This window comes from Aspergillus fijiensis, assembly GCF_003184825.1.
Source record: "Aspergillus fijiensis CBS 313.89 unplaced genomic scaffold BO72scaffold_54, whole genome shotgun sequence".
Classification (NCBI taxonomy): Eukaryota; Fungi; Ascomycota; class Eurotiomycetes; order Eurotiales; family Aspergillaceae; genus Aspergillus; species Aspergillus fijiensis.
The window spans coordinates 251555-265115 of record NW_024469030.1 but is presented as its reverse complement, the minus strand read 5'-3'; the positions used below and the strand labels follow the sequence as shown (position 1 = coordinate 265115).

The window sequence follows — 13561 nt, the reverse complement described above, 5'->3', positions numbered from 1 at the left end:
TTCGATTTGGCCTTAGTCTTATACCCGGGATAATTCTTTTTCCATTTATGTATATACAGAATCCAAGAGAAGATCAAATTCAGAAAAGTCACGGAAGAACAATGAGCAGAAACGAACGGAGAAACCGCAAAGGAGATGTAAAAGTAGCCATGTACTGGGCGACATTCTCGTTGGCCAGGGTAGGACTGTTTTGCATCACATCAGGAGCCGGCCCGATGTGTTCGCCGCTGAGCTCACTCGACACTCGACTCGAGTTCCGCCATCTAAGCGCTGAAGGTCGAGTTGATCGGGCCGAACTTGATGTTGGAGAAGGTGACGGAAGCGTCGGGGTGCGCCGCCTCAACCGTCTTGGGGTCACCCTCGCCGGTCTCGCAAGTGCCGCGGGCAACACCGGGGTCGGTCACCGTCGCGTTGGTGGGGTAGTGGCTATCCAGCCACTCCATGCTGGAGTAGGAGTCGTCCCACAAGCTCATGATGAGGACCATGGACGAGAGGGCGTCGCCCATCTTGGTGAGTCCACCGTGGTCGCCGAAGATGTCCTCGTCTCCAAAGGCCGTCTTTTGAGCCGTGCAGAAGTCGGAGGTGATCGAGTTGCCGGAGACGCCGCTGATGTCGGACGCGGCGTTGGCAATCACGTTGCCGTTCTGCACGTAGTAGCGGCGGATCTCGGACAGGGAGCCCGAGCTGCCCTTGATGAACTGGGTGACGACCGTCATCTTCGAGTTGGAATCGACGGTCTGCCCGGGGCCGAAGAAGGTCTCGTTGCCCATACGGTAGGTGTTGAAGTCGCACCCGTCGGGGTCGCAGGTGCCCGCGTAACGGCTGGAGGAGTAGGTTCCGCCGCAGGCGTCGCCCTCGCACATTACCTGGGTGGCTGAGTCGCAGGGGTGCGGAGTGAATGCAGTTGAAATCTTGTTCGCTTCCCAGATGTCCATCTCCGGGCAGCAGGAGCCGTGGTTGCCGACCCCGGAGTTGGAGTTGCTGGTTGAGGGGGTCCAACCTTCCACATTTGCCTGGTTTCATCTAACGTCAGCCTGGTTTGAGGCGGTAGCCCAGTGGGTAACTGATACTGACCTGTCCGTCAATGAACTTCAGATCCCGCGGGCACTGGGAATCGCAGTATCCTGTTCCATATTTGGCACCGGCTTTGTTGGTCGGGAATCGGGACACTCCACCGTCGGCGTCCATGGCGGTGAAGTACAAGGCTCCGTTCAGTCCACAGGGGAGATTGGACACGTCGACATCGAAGGTAAACTCGGCGTCCAAGAGGTCGAATGTCTGGTACTTCTCATCGCTGGTGTCCATGAGGTAGAGACGCGAGCCGACATTGGACCCGGTGACGAACTTGAGCGTCAACGCATCACCGCTGGTGGTGACTCCGTAGGTGCCTTCATAGTCGGCGCCATCCAGAGCACAGTTCGAAGCACAGGTCTCATCATCGGGACACAAAGTGGCATCCCACTGCGGAGCGTGTCAGTCAATTGCTGTAACAGAGCTAGTGCTTTCACACGACTTACAGTGTTCCCAGTGTAGCAGTTTGTGTAGCCTTCCACAGAGTGAACCCAGCGCCAATTGGAATCAATGACCACGGAAGCACTCTGCTCTGTGCAGCTGCCAGCAGCAGTACACTTCTGCCAGGTCAAAGCAGGATGAGTCTCCGCAGTCGAGGTTCCGGCCTGTTGAGCGCGAGCTGCGCTCCAGAGCGCAGAGAAGAGCAAGGCGCGTTGATACATTGTTCTCGGATACTTCGCTTAGTCGATTGTTGGTTGTGTTTGATTGTCTGTCCTGCAGAGATGTTGAACTGACTCGACTGGGAATTTCTTGCCTTTTATACCTCTGTTGGTCGCTGGAAGCCATCATCCTTGAATAGTGCTAAAGGCCAAATCTGTCTCGCAACGGTACAACGGACCGCTATACCGTCGAGAGAATGTTTCGGAATATAGTTGCTTTCCTATTTCGTGCAGCAAGAACTACCTCCGTCTCATAGAAAGGCAGTGAGCGCCTCGCCATGTCCGGAAAGTGGATCCAAAGGCGGCAAGTACCGTGTGTTGTTGAATTCAATTGACTTAGACCTGGCCTTCTTGATCCACAGGGTTTCAAGATTGCAATGCCGGAGATTACTCCGAGCTATTTCAGTCACCTGCAATGTCCTGGTTCTGCGAGTTCGATCCTGCTATACAAGCTGGCTAGCTGTTCATGCCGCATCGGATGCGGAGTTTTAGGCCAGAAGGATTGATACCATGATTCTTCGTCTCTGGAGCGGGCTTAGTCTCAGGTTGGTTTCACTTTGAAAACAGCACTCTACTGAAAGAAGCGATCGTTTGTTTTCCTCGTGAAACGAAAGTAGAAAGCTTCAGTCCGAGGTTAGTTGTAAAAGGCTCAATAGCAAGGCTATGGGTCGAATTAACTGTCTCAATTGTATTCTGAGTGTTATCAAAGTGATTGGATTGATGTTCGGTTAATCATTATACGAACGGCGATGTGGCAGATGTGGCGTTGGTTGGGCGTCGACCGGTCCCTCCTGCATCGATGACCCTAATCAATTAATTCATTATGTTCAGTATTCACTTTGACCTTGTCGATCGTCGGAATGCGGGGAACGAGATTCCATCAATGACCTCGACCTTTGGCTTGGGCATAGCATCCTTGTTGCAGGTGGCTGAGCGGGGGGCGCCTTTGGCTCCGATCAAAGCCGATAGGAGCATCGATTCTGATTGGACACTTTCTCATTCCACCTCATCTCACTTAATTCGCATCAAAGCTTCCCCACAGTAGGCTAGAGGGGCGGCCGCGGGTTGGCATCAGACACTTTGATGTTTCATGGCGGTGTGATGCATCGCCCGATGTCGGAGAACCAGCAGACAACAACTTGTTTCTGTAGCCGCTTTCATCCCTTCATTTCCTGATCTTGTTGAAGCTCATTTTGACAGCGGCTAATGTGGGGGTGGTTCCGAGGCAGAGGCACATATTTTTCTCGGTATATCAAGCCAAATAGTAGGGAGCCGGCATAAGCCATGGCGCTGTACCTTGCAGATCGCTTCCCGGTTATGGCTAGAAGCCGTCCAACGGCTGTCCAGTTTAAGTGGGTAGTCATCTCCATTTAGCCGGGAATGCCCTTTTCAGGAGTACACGGAGGTAATCTCCGCGTTTTTGTCGAGACGGGAGTTCAAAGGTTTGTTGAGGCTGCTGCTGACTGGTCTTATTCTCTATGGAGAGCGCTTCTTCGGCAATGTTTTTGTTGCCTGTTGCTGTGCATGTTGCCAAGCTGGTGTACATCCTCATGCACAGAGCCCTCGGATCTCATGACTTTTGAACCTTGGCGAATTGGTTTTACCCACGCGCATAGACAAGAAGGCCTTGGCGAACGTTGATACCTCACATGTTAACTAAGATGGTGTACCCTCGTGGTACTGTGCATGGGTATTGTCGGTCAGGGTATCCTCCACATGATTTTCTTCTTTCCTAGGTCACGACTGCCTGGAGTGAATTGATGATTTATCGGCATTGAGCCATCCCTGTCGTCCGATTCAGCCTCTAGATGGTCCTTGGCTAGGGTACCTATGCTTCGGTCTGAGGATATGTAATATCGATCATGAGTGGGTCGACAGATACGAACGAGAAGATGTCTCACATGACAACTTCCAGGTAAGAACAAAGACCACTGTTTCTTCTTCTCAACATAGCTTGATTGAGTATTCCGTAGAGATTTGTCTGCTCTAATGACTATGAAGAGACATTGACTGCTGTTTGATGCCTGTGGAAGGGAAGAAGCCTCGGCTGTGGATGGCACATGACTTGGCTTATCTCTTATCGGAGTCCCGGTGACAAAATCCTTTGGCCCGAAGAGGAATAGTCGGTCCAAGGCCAACAAGTGGTTAACATCCTTGCCCGTGATGTCTGCCAACTTCTTACCTTCTTGTTCTTGCTCGATTTCCATTCTATTCAGTCTGCATTTCTTTTTCCACTTTTAGCCCACCCCTTGCATTCTTCTTTCTTGTAGTTTTGGATTATATCATAGACATCATTCATAGACAAGAGACATGGCTTGGTACAATCAGACCGTCGACTCACTCTCCGATTTCTTGGCAAGCCACCGCAGCCAACTTCCCCTCCTGGCCGCGACAGGGGCCTCGTTGACTGCGGCTTTTATCCTGCGCTCGTTTCTATCGGACTCTCAGCCGGAGGGGAATGTCTATCGTTCCCCTCTGGACAAGGTTAAGGCCTTGTCGGATGCGGAAAACCGCGAACTTCCTCTGCCTATCGACGTTCTTCCCGGGGCCCGGGATGTTCCCACCAGCTTTGGTGGCTCAATGCGTGTATATGAGTGGGGCCCGGAGGAAGGCCCCAGGGTCCTTCTGATCCACGGCATTACGACCCCTTGTATTGCATTAGGCGGGTTGGCCCATGCCCTGGTCGATCGAGGGTGCCGTGTAATGCTTTTCGATCTGTAGGTGAACTGCCGAACGGCGCCACAATAAGGATTACTAACAGGCGCCTCTAGTTTCGGAAGAGGCTATTCCGATTGTCCCTCAGATCTGCCACAGGATGGCACATTGTGGAATCGGCAGATTTGGTCTGCCATCAACTCGTCGCCTATCTTCAAGAAGCCTGGGGATCTCTGCCTGGTCGGCTACTCACTCGGCGGCGGTATCGCGGCGAATTTTGCGGCTTTCCATCCTCAGGCTATTTCCTCGCTGGTTCTCCTTGCGCCTGCTGGTTTGATTCGTGATTCTCGGATCAGCTTCCAATCTCAGCTGCTCTACTCGCACGACTGGATACCAGAGAAACTACTGAAATTCTTCGTCCGCCGTCGCCTACGCGCAGGTCCGTTGACATCCAAGCCTGCGAACAAGAAGCTCAGCGCAGAAGATGCGTTGGTCGAAGAACTTCCCGATCAAGGTGCCACGGAGGTACAGCGATTGTCTCGGGCTTACCCACATGTGAATGTCCCCAGCACAGTCAAGTGGCAGGTGGATGAGCATCCCGGTTTTGTGCATGCCTTCATGTCCAGCATGCGTTTTGGGCCCATTCTGCAGCAGCGCCAACTGAAAGTATGGAAGCAGCTGGGAGACTGGCTTGCCGCGGGGAAGAAGGCCGGCTCGGATGCAATTCCCGGTCTTCCTCATGACAAGGTTCTCATCATGTATGGTGAGCACGACGCAGTCATTGTGAAAGACGATCTCGTGCCCGATGCCACTGCAGCGCTACAAGGCCTCGCGAGCTTTAAGTCATACGATGCGGGCCATGAGTTTCCAAGCACAAAGTACGATGATGTGGCTCAATACATGATGGAATTTCTGCAGCTCAATGCTTCGACAAATGAAAATATCTGAAGGGAATGGCCCTATTATGATGACCCCGACATATCTCTCTCATCTTCCCGATACATGCTGTTCTGCAGCGCCCTGCGATGAACAAGATCTCTAATAGACTCTGTACATAGACAAATCTTCCTGCTATTCATACCTGCTCACGTTTCAAATATTCGCATAATACTGTGACCTGCGATCAAGCATCTCTATCGTTTCCCCAGAACCTTTTCTGTCGCTTCGAGCTGGCTCGAGAGCCGTGACGCGTGCTCGGAGCGATCATGCATTCGTGCTCGCGCAAAGTATGGCTCGTCCGCTGCTGGGGACTGCGTGAAGCGCTCCACTATACCTCCGCTGGTGCCATCCGGAATGCGGCTCAGATTCTCAGCGCTGAGACTGTTGCTGACTCCGTTGCCAGTTCTATTGACAGCTATCAGCATGGGCAGAGCAGCAAGAGTGACATGAATGACTAACTTTTGTGTTTGCTTGTTTTCGGAAGACATTGCTGATTGCCTGTTATAGGGTTGATCTCGGCGGTGACAGATGTGAGATATAGAAGGTCGCAGCTTAAGGATATCCTGGAATAGTTTGCAGGTACTCAAGGCGAGGCAAGTCGTTCAGTCAATGAACTGTGATGTGTGGATATAAGTGTTGTGGTAGAGGTAGGTTTGTGGGGTTTGCTGATGCTGATGATATCAAGCAAGGACGGTCGAAATCTGCCTTTATATACCCAACGAGACTACCAAGCATCAAGCTTTACTGACGCTGACGAGTGAAACAGAGAATATGAAACAAAAATAGACCAGGATGACTTTGGCGCAAGCTGGGATACAACGGCCCGGGATCGAAAGTGGTGAGATTACAGCCACAAAAGTCGTGTGAAGATGGAAAGAGGAGGCCTTGCGCAACGTAACTTGTGTGACATAGGAAGATAGAGATCTTCGGTTCGTCTCTCGCAAGCGACTTGTGATTTCACCACGAGCAAGGCAAACCGGTTTTGAACGGCCTGGGAGTTCAAGGAAGGACCCGGAGTTACCGTTTGTGTCCCTCCCTATGTGCCACGAATGGTAGCTAAAGTTTTCGATCGAGATCTGTCGAGCTGCTGCGTCCAACTAGACGATAGTAAAACAAGGGGAGCTCGGGTTGTCCCCAGCGTCTAGGGAAATGATTACCGAGTCAGCTTAGGGAGGATAGACGCATGAGTCGGATTCTGCATGGTTGAGCTCGATAGGCGTACTCCGGGGAACCTATGAACGATCGTCAGCATGGCGCACATCGGGCACATGAACCCAATGAGGGAGTAACTGATCATTCAGCATGCATACTCAGATGCTATGCTGGTCATGACAACCAGCCAACGGCGCTTGTTATTGGCTGTCCAAGGCATCCGGGCAGGGGGTCGGAAGGGCTGAAACCTCGACATGCGATTCTCGCACTCCGCTTGAGAGGGTTGTGTCATGAATCTAGGCCTTGTGGAGCCGGGGACCGCCCCGTACTGACGCAGATGCCATCAATGTCATGGTCTCGAGCGCAATCTGAGACCAGGGATCACACGACTTACACCGAAGTGAAAAGGGATCAGGGATTGAGATCTCTGCGAATCGGCTGTGACCCACCGATCTGGTCAAAACGGGGTCGATCCCATCAGAGTAATCACGCACTGCCCCAGGGGATGGCAGCGTCAGTGCTTTTCGCCCTGGCTCTCTCACGCTGCTGCACCTCCCACCTTACTCCTACCTTGTTTTCGGCCTTAACCTTATTCAGCCACGATTAGCTACGTCGTAAGCTAACGGCCCCTGTGCCTCCGACAGAATAACGGTATCATGGCATTGGCGACAACGTATGTACGTACGTACATTTGGCACGACCTGGCAGATGACAATGACTCAGGGTGCAGGCGTAGCTAAACTAAATTCTACCACAATGCCTATAGGTTAGAGAAAGTCGACGAGTATGGCTACTCTCAGCTTTGCCCTCTCTTCGGTCGGCTGAAAATTCGGAACTATCTGTCTTTTGGCTTGGCTACTGATCACCTTTGATCTTGTCGATTTTTTTCTGCATTCCTCCTTGTGAGGGAATCCAGTTATGCTGACATCACGACCCTGGCTAAGCGTTGCTCCTGAAATTTTACGATTGATTGTGTGCTGCGCCGGAATGGGAGTCTTCAAAGCTAAGCCTCGTTCTACCCTAGCTTGCTGCCGCCGGACAGTGCGTGTACGCCTCAAAGTACGGCTGTTCATTCCAGTCTGGTGGTCAAAAAGGGGATTTTTACGACGGGATCACGCGAGAAATGTGCTGAGGTGGACCGCCAAAAAAGCAATTGGCAGTGCTATAATTGGCTGCAAATCCCGGTGCCCGATATGACTACAGCAACTACAGCAAATAATGGCGAACTATGGATTTCTCACGAGCTGAACCCTGCACCAATGGACAGAGCACATTGTACCTTATTGGTGAACGGCAGCGATCCTGGCTGCCTCCTGAGCATGGGGTTACCACAACGCTGGGTTCGCGTCGCAAAGGCGTTATTTATGCTAGTGCACAGCACAAAAGTTGGATAAACTCAGGGCTTTCGGGTACGGGAGCCGAAAGGGGCTTGCAACAGGCTTTTCCACCACTAACTTCCTCCGGGTGGTTTTCTTTTGTGTTTCACTTGTTTATCTCTCACCCCCCTGAATACGCTCGCTCCGGTTACGGTCACCCCTTGCTGCTTTTTCCGCGGGCAGGTGTCGGAATCAATAGTCTCCGTGCTCTGCGAGAAACATAACGCGGGGATATGGACTATCTCGGACGCAGCTCCGAGAGATTGATCGATGCATTGCTTGCCCTTGAAGCGGGTTTCTATCCTCAACCCGAAACTGAACAAGCTCATGGTCTTTGTTACCAAGTTCGACGATTCCCCTGCCTAGAGAGAATTGGACGCAGACAATACCCCTGTGCTGCCTGTCTTACAAGGCCATTACCGTACGCCTTGTCTGTTTAATCGAGATTAGTATCTGCGTCGAGACGATTGCTTTCCCTTGCAAGGCATGCTTGGCCTAAGCTCTGGCAACCTTATCTCTCTTAGCGATGATCCACCAACATCATAATCAACTGGTCTGAGCTTTCCTTGGCAGGAATCTGGCGGTCCCCACTAGCCTAACTAAACCTTGAATTCATATGTGTTGTTCACCCGGTGAGATTGAGAGACCATACCAGCTACTATCTGCTGTGAGGGTGATCGAGGGAAGCTTGAGGATTCTACGATTAGTCAAAGCCAGCTGAAGACTTCAAAAAATGGTCTGCGAGCTTGGCGATGCTACAAATCACTCGGATCACCTCGCGTGTACGGAACCACGCTGCCATGTTACGAACCGAGCCGGAGAATGGCAGCTGCCGTGCCGAAAGCAACATATGGACCTTCAACGGTAAGGAGCGACTGCTCGCCAGGGGCTGGATTCATCGCATGGCTCTTGGAGTTGAGAACGCAATCTTCAGTCAACTCAATTTAGCACACATCACACCAACTCTGGCGCTTGTCGGCTCTAGGACCGCGCCTCGTCGATCTTGTCCCAATGAGAGCGTATGAAACGGCGTGGCCGGACTTCCGGAGGATGATTATTTCTCCTGCATTTCTCTCCCATTGACTACCTATGCATCACGCTTTTGCTTTTTTCAATCCGCAAAAAGCATTCCTCTTGGCCTCTTCCGTTCCTTTTTCACGCGGCCCCTTTCAACCGCCACCAAATGAGCATGACAAGTAGTCGTCACTCCCGCCTACATGCGCAGCAGGGTAGATGAAACAGCTGCGCAAAGGTCTGTACGTCAACCGACAGGGACGAGATGACGCCAACACTGATGAGTTCTTTCAGTGCATGCAGGTCTAAGACGGCTGCTCGTGATTCTTTGTACGGAGTACTCCGTACCTCATTTTTGTTGCTGCCTTTCCGCCCTTTGCATCTTCTCCTTTTCCCGTCAGGCATGCACCCACGGCCTACACTTTAGGCAATGATTTACCTCCCTTTTTCTGAGCCTACAAACAGGTCTCATTTGTAGGAGGAAATAATAGGTTTATTTCCCGAGGCCGCGCCCCCTTCAACCTCCGAGTGTCCGACTAGCCACCAGCACCCCCTTTAATTAACAAGGTTCTCAAGAAGCGAAGAATGAGTACTCAGCCTCTGCTAATGTTGGGGAGGCTTAGACACGTTACACAGACATCTCCAAGTGAAGAGGTCCGACTTCCGATATACGTCGACTTCGTATCGGTTCCTGTTTAAAGAATGTGGAATATGTGATGACTCGCGGGTTCATCCGGCTGAGAATTGATTAGCACTGATCACCTTTCACCAGCCAGTCCCTGGACCCTTGAATGGTTCGTGACGACTCTCAAGTGGAGCTAACAGTCTTGAATACGCACATAGTTCCTCACGACATTCTATGAACGGCGGGGCTTGCCTTTTAGTGCATCACATCTGCTTATCCACGAGCGCGAAACACTTTCGCTTCTTCTTACTGTCTTTGGAGGGAGCTACAATGGACGAATGCGCTGATGCCTGACCCTCGAAGGCTATGAAACATGTCTTGTCAGCCCGACATACCTGGTCATTGTTCGCTAGGCCCAGAGATACAATCCCAAGAGTGGACCTCGATGGCGCTACGCTAGCGCATGTCTCAGCTGTCAGCACGCGTACGCCATATCAGACTCATCGGGTCTATAGAAAAATTGCTAGCATGCAACACGGGGTCATCCATGCAAATGCAATGCAGCAGTAATGGGCTCTCTCGACCGAATGCCAGTCCAACATGATGGAGCGCATTGTGATTCTGGGCCGGTGCGTGATGCGGTCTGCAGAAACTCATGGTACGATGGGTAGCATGTGCTGGACATCTGGCAGAGAAATGCAATTGATGATGACATTGATGTGATATCTGCAGGCTTCCGATGCTGCCAGTGACTCAGAATGCGCAGTAGGCTCGTCTGATGAGCCAGTGGGTCTCGAGTGCAGCATGGCTGGCTCAACCCCACGCTTCTCGTGTTATATACCCAAGAATGCGATAACGGCTTTTGCCGTCCCATCAGGTGTTCATGATCGTGGAGACGCATGAGATAAGGCATGGGCGCTCACCTGATCGTTTCGACATTTCAAGGCGCGTGATCCATGTTCGCGGGTGATTTCAAGCAGGCTGCAAGCCAAGGCAGGATATTCACTTGTCATGCAGAGACAAGCATGCATCCAGTTGTCGAAGTTCACTCGATTGAGGAAACTTAGCCTGATTTCAGGGTAACAAGGCTGTCAACGTCCGCACGTCCACAAATCCGGCATTTGACTATTGAGAGAATTTTACACTGCGATGCAAAGAAGCCTATCGTGACTCAAACCACACGCGTAGATCCCTATCCTTGCCCCACATCTGAATCATAAATCTAGAATGCCTGTGCCCACATGGTCGGAGCCGACGAGCAACACCTTACTAGAAGGATACGATCACAAGGGTGGAGCCTGTAAAACGATGCAAGGCAACTGATAAGGCAACGGGAGGGTTGGCGTAGCTCTTGTCCTTCCCAGCAGAGACCAGAGACCGTCTGACTCGATTGCAGAGCTTCGCTCGAAACCAAGAAGGAGCTTGCCCTCCAGAGCTAGCTTTTGACTATCCCATGCAGGTCGTCAGTCGGCTATCCTCGGATGCAGCCAATCCAATGCCCCCCCTTCCCCCCACCAGCAACAGGTTTATTTTACAGAATCCGGGCTGTGGATGCATGCAGCCCGTTCCTGATCCCATGGATGATCCGCTGCATACTGCAGATGCATGCAGCATTGCAATTCCGGATGGTCGACAACTAAAGCAAGGCACTGTCGCGAGACGTCGATGCTCTGCGGATCGCTCCAGTTATCGGGCTGGATCTGATCACTGCCTTTGAGGGACTTCTCGAGAGGCTGTGTCGGATGACAGAGCACCGTGCATTAATCTCCTATCTAGGCGAGTGTTATGGTTGTCGTTGCGGTGGAGGGGCGGTCTCGCTCGAGGCCGCGGGCTCTGGGCTCTGGGCTCTGAGGCTTGAAGTGGCAACGATCTAATACAAGCATCGAGCACAAGAGTGCTATCGCAGAGTCTCTTGAGACTGCTCTGATCTGGCCCTTTTCCAGGTACCAAGTCGAGAGACACAAAATTTTCCTACGCAGTAGTCTCTCCGGGCTGGTTTGTATACCTGGAGGCTCGTGACACGGGGGATGCTGCTATCATTCATGGCTTTTGTCTGATTGGCTGCTAAGGGTTATTTGAGAGAGCCGAAAGATAGCTATCGTAGTGAAGTGAGAGAGTAGGGCAAACAATGTGAAGAGTCGACAAGGTCATGGATCGACTACAGAGTTGTGACTGGAGTTGATTGTGGTGGTTTTCGCCGAGAGTATACTTGGTATGGAGGCCAAGTTATGCCTCAGGCACCCAGCCCCATCACGTGGTGCCTAATCCTTGTTAGGGAAGATGGCCGTATATCCGCCTGTAGGTTTGACTGATTGCAACACCTCCACCATCACTTTCGCTTCGATCTACACGAGGCTACATGTTTTCTGGTTTTTGTGCAAATCAATAGACTTGAACCTCCCGGGCAGGATCTTGCTCTATCTCGAAACATCACCAGCATCTGCTGAACGGCCATGCGTCGACTCTGCGGGGTAAAACACCGTTGTTAGTCGATTGGGCGCTGTAGTCCCGTCCCGTACGGCCTGCCTCTTGGTTTGGATGAATCATCAATACCTAGGTACACTTCCAGAACCTAAGTCCTGATACATCTTCGACCAAAGTAAAACAACTAGCTAACCCAGTTCCGTAGATCTAAAAAGCCAAAGAGCGCGATACATACCCACCAAGCATGGATCCCAAAGCATCATCACCGTCATCATCATCATCGTCATCACTCAGCAGTATCCAGAAAGCCGTCTGGGACGGCAAACTGCCGCTGCACATTACCCTGGCCCCGTCCGAAAGCCGGACCTTTGACCAGACGGACCCGTATCTTGTACTGCTCCTCCGGGGTTCTCTTACTGTCCGGGTCACGCTAACAAAAGGCCCAAACAGATCGCCCACCCGCGCCTCGCGTACCTCCCCTCTCTCCTGCCCCGACTGCGGGACTTCTTTGCATCGGCCCTCATCCACCCCACCTCCCGCCCGCATGAAGGCTGGTTCTCCTTCGAGGGCGTCCCCCTGAAATGGCACTACCCCGTCGGACTCCTGTATGACCTCTACGCGGGCGCCGACCCGGCCTCTAAGGGTGGTGGTGGTGGTGGTGGTTCCCCCTCCGCCGCTGACGAAGACGCGGACCCCCTTCCCTGGCGGCTGACCGTGCATTTCAGCGACTGGCCCGACGAGGAGCTGGTGCGGCTCGACGCCGACGGGATGGTCATGCACGACGCGTTCATCAACAGCGTCAAGGAGGCGGATTTCCTGCGCAACGGCACGGCCAAGGGGATCATGGCGCTGTCGAAGGAGGATTCCGCGGGGCTGTGGACGGCGGTGAGAGATGGTATGCATGCCCCTATCTTCCCCCGAGTTCTTCTTGAGACAGTATGATTGCATTTGGTATATATATCTGGAGAGAAGACACTAAGATGGAGAATTAGTGGACCTCCCCTCCTTCCAACGGATATCCAACATCCTCCTCCCACCGCCCAACCAACCCTTCCGCAACGTCCCCGTCCGCTTCTTCCTGCCGTTGCCCCCGGACTCCGACTCCCCCTCGTTGAAGGTCGTCCAGTCGCCCATTCCGCCGGTGATCGCCCCGTCGTCGGCATCGTCCGCGGCCGCGTCGACGATGAGTATCGCCGCGAGTCAGTCGATGATGGCCGCCGCGCGGGCATCGCCGCAGATCCAGACGGTCGGGTCGGCGCTGCATGCGCTGCTGCCGAATCTGTTTCCCAGTCGCAGGACGCCCGTGCTGGCGAAGCCGGTGCTCCATGGGGCGGCGGTGCCGATGGCGGCGCCGGTGGAGGAGCTGGTGCGGTGTTCGGCGTATGGCGATGGGTGGGTTTATGTTGTGGTGCGGATGATGGGGTAGGTTTGGTGGGTTGAGGGGGAGGGGAAGGGCCAAGGGGCCAAGGGGCCAAGGGGGCGTCGGCGTCTCTGGGGGAAGTTTGCTTTGCCCCTTCGGCTAGCGATGCTTTGGGAAAGGCATGTAGATATCAAATGCTCTAACGAATTTGTCATTCTCATCAAAAACGTTGGAATCTTCTTGTTCGTCCTCGGTCGTTGTCAATCGATGAAGGTCCACTATACAC

General features: G+C 52.7%; 5 protein-coding genes across 5 annotated transcripts; 3 read left to right on the top strand and 2 right to left on the bottom strand.

The window, feature by feature from the left end:
- Positions 1-105: 105 nt before the first annotated feature.
- On the bottom strand, positions 106-1899 carry BO72DRAFT_436529 (glycoside hydrolase family 7 protein). The gene is made up of 3 exons (XM_040943327.1): positions 1518-1899; positions 1075-1461; positions 106-1013 (listed from the first exon to the last, which is right to left on the bottom strand). Exons 1-3 carry the CDS (start codon positions 1731-1733, stop codon positions 264-266), a joined length of 1353 nt encoding a protein of 450 aa, XP_040797970.1. The 5' UTR covers positions 1734-1899; the 3' UTR covers positions 106-263.
- A 2031-nt stretch (positions 1900-3930) lies between these two features.
- On the top strand, positions 3931-5724 carry BO72DRAFT_451288 (alpha/beta hydrolase). Its single transcript, XM_040945453.1, has 2 exons — positions 3931-4447; positions 4502-5724. The coding sequence occupies exons 1-2, from the start codon at positions 4041-4043 to the stop codon at positions 5331-5333; spliced, it is 1239 nt and encodes a 412-aa protein (XP_040797969.1). The 5' UTR covers positions 3931-4040; the 3' UTR covers positions 5334-5724.
- On the bottom strand, positions 5519-5812 carry BO72DRAFT_499644 (uncharacterized protein; the record flags this gene model as incomplete). The annotated part of the gene is made up of 2 exons (XM_040948852.1): positions 5519-5729; positions 5784-5812. The coding sequence occupies 2 exons, from the start codon at positions 5810-5812 to the stop codon at positions 5519-5521; spliced, it is 240 nt and encodes a 79-aa protein (XP_040797968.1).
- A 586-nt stretch (positions 5813-6398) lies between these two features.
- BO72DRAFT_451286 (uncharacterized protein) lies at positions 6399-7440 on the top strand. The gene has a single exon (XM_040945452.1). The coding sequence runs from the start codon at positions 6559-6561 to the stop codon at positions 7081-7083; it is 525 nt and encodes a 174-aa protein (XP_040797967.1). The 5' UTR covers positions 6399-6558; the 3' UTR covers positions 7084-7440.
- A 4379-nt stretch (positions 7441-11819) lies between these two features.
- On the top strand, positions 11820-13347 carry BO72DRAFT_451284 (autophagy protein 5). Its single transcript, XM_040945451.1, has 4 exons — positions 11820-12048; positions 12121-12306; positions 12366-12810; positions 12908-13347. Exons 2-4 carry the CDS (start codon positions 12160-12162, stop codon positions 13339-13341), a joined length of 1026 nt encoding a protein of 341 aa, XP_040797966.1. The 5' UTR covers positions 11820-12048; positions 12121-12159; the 3' UTR covers positions 13342-13347.
- Positions 13348-13561: the final 214 nt, after the last annotated feature.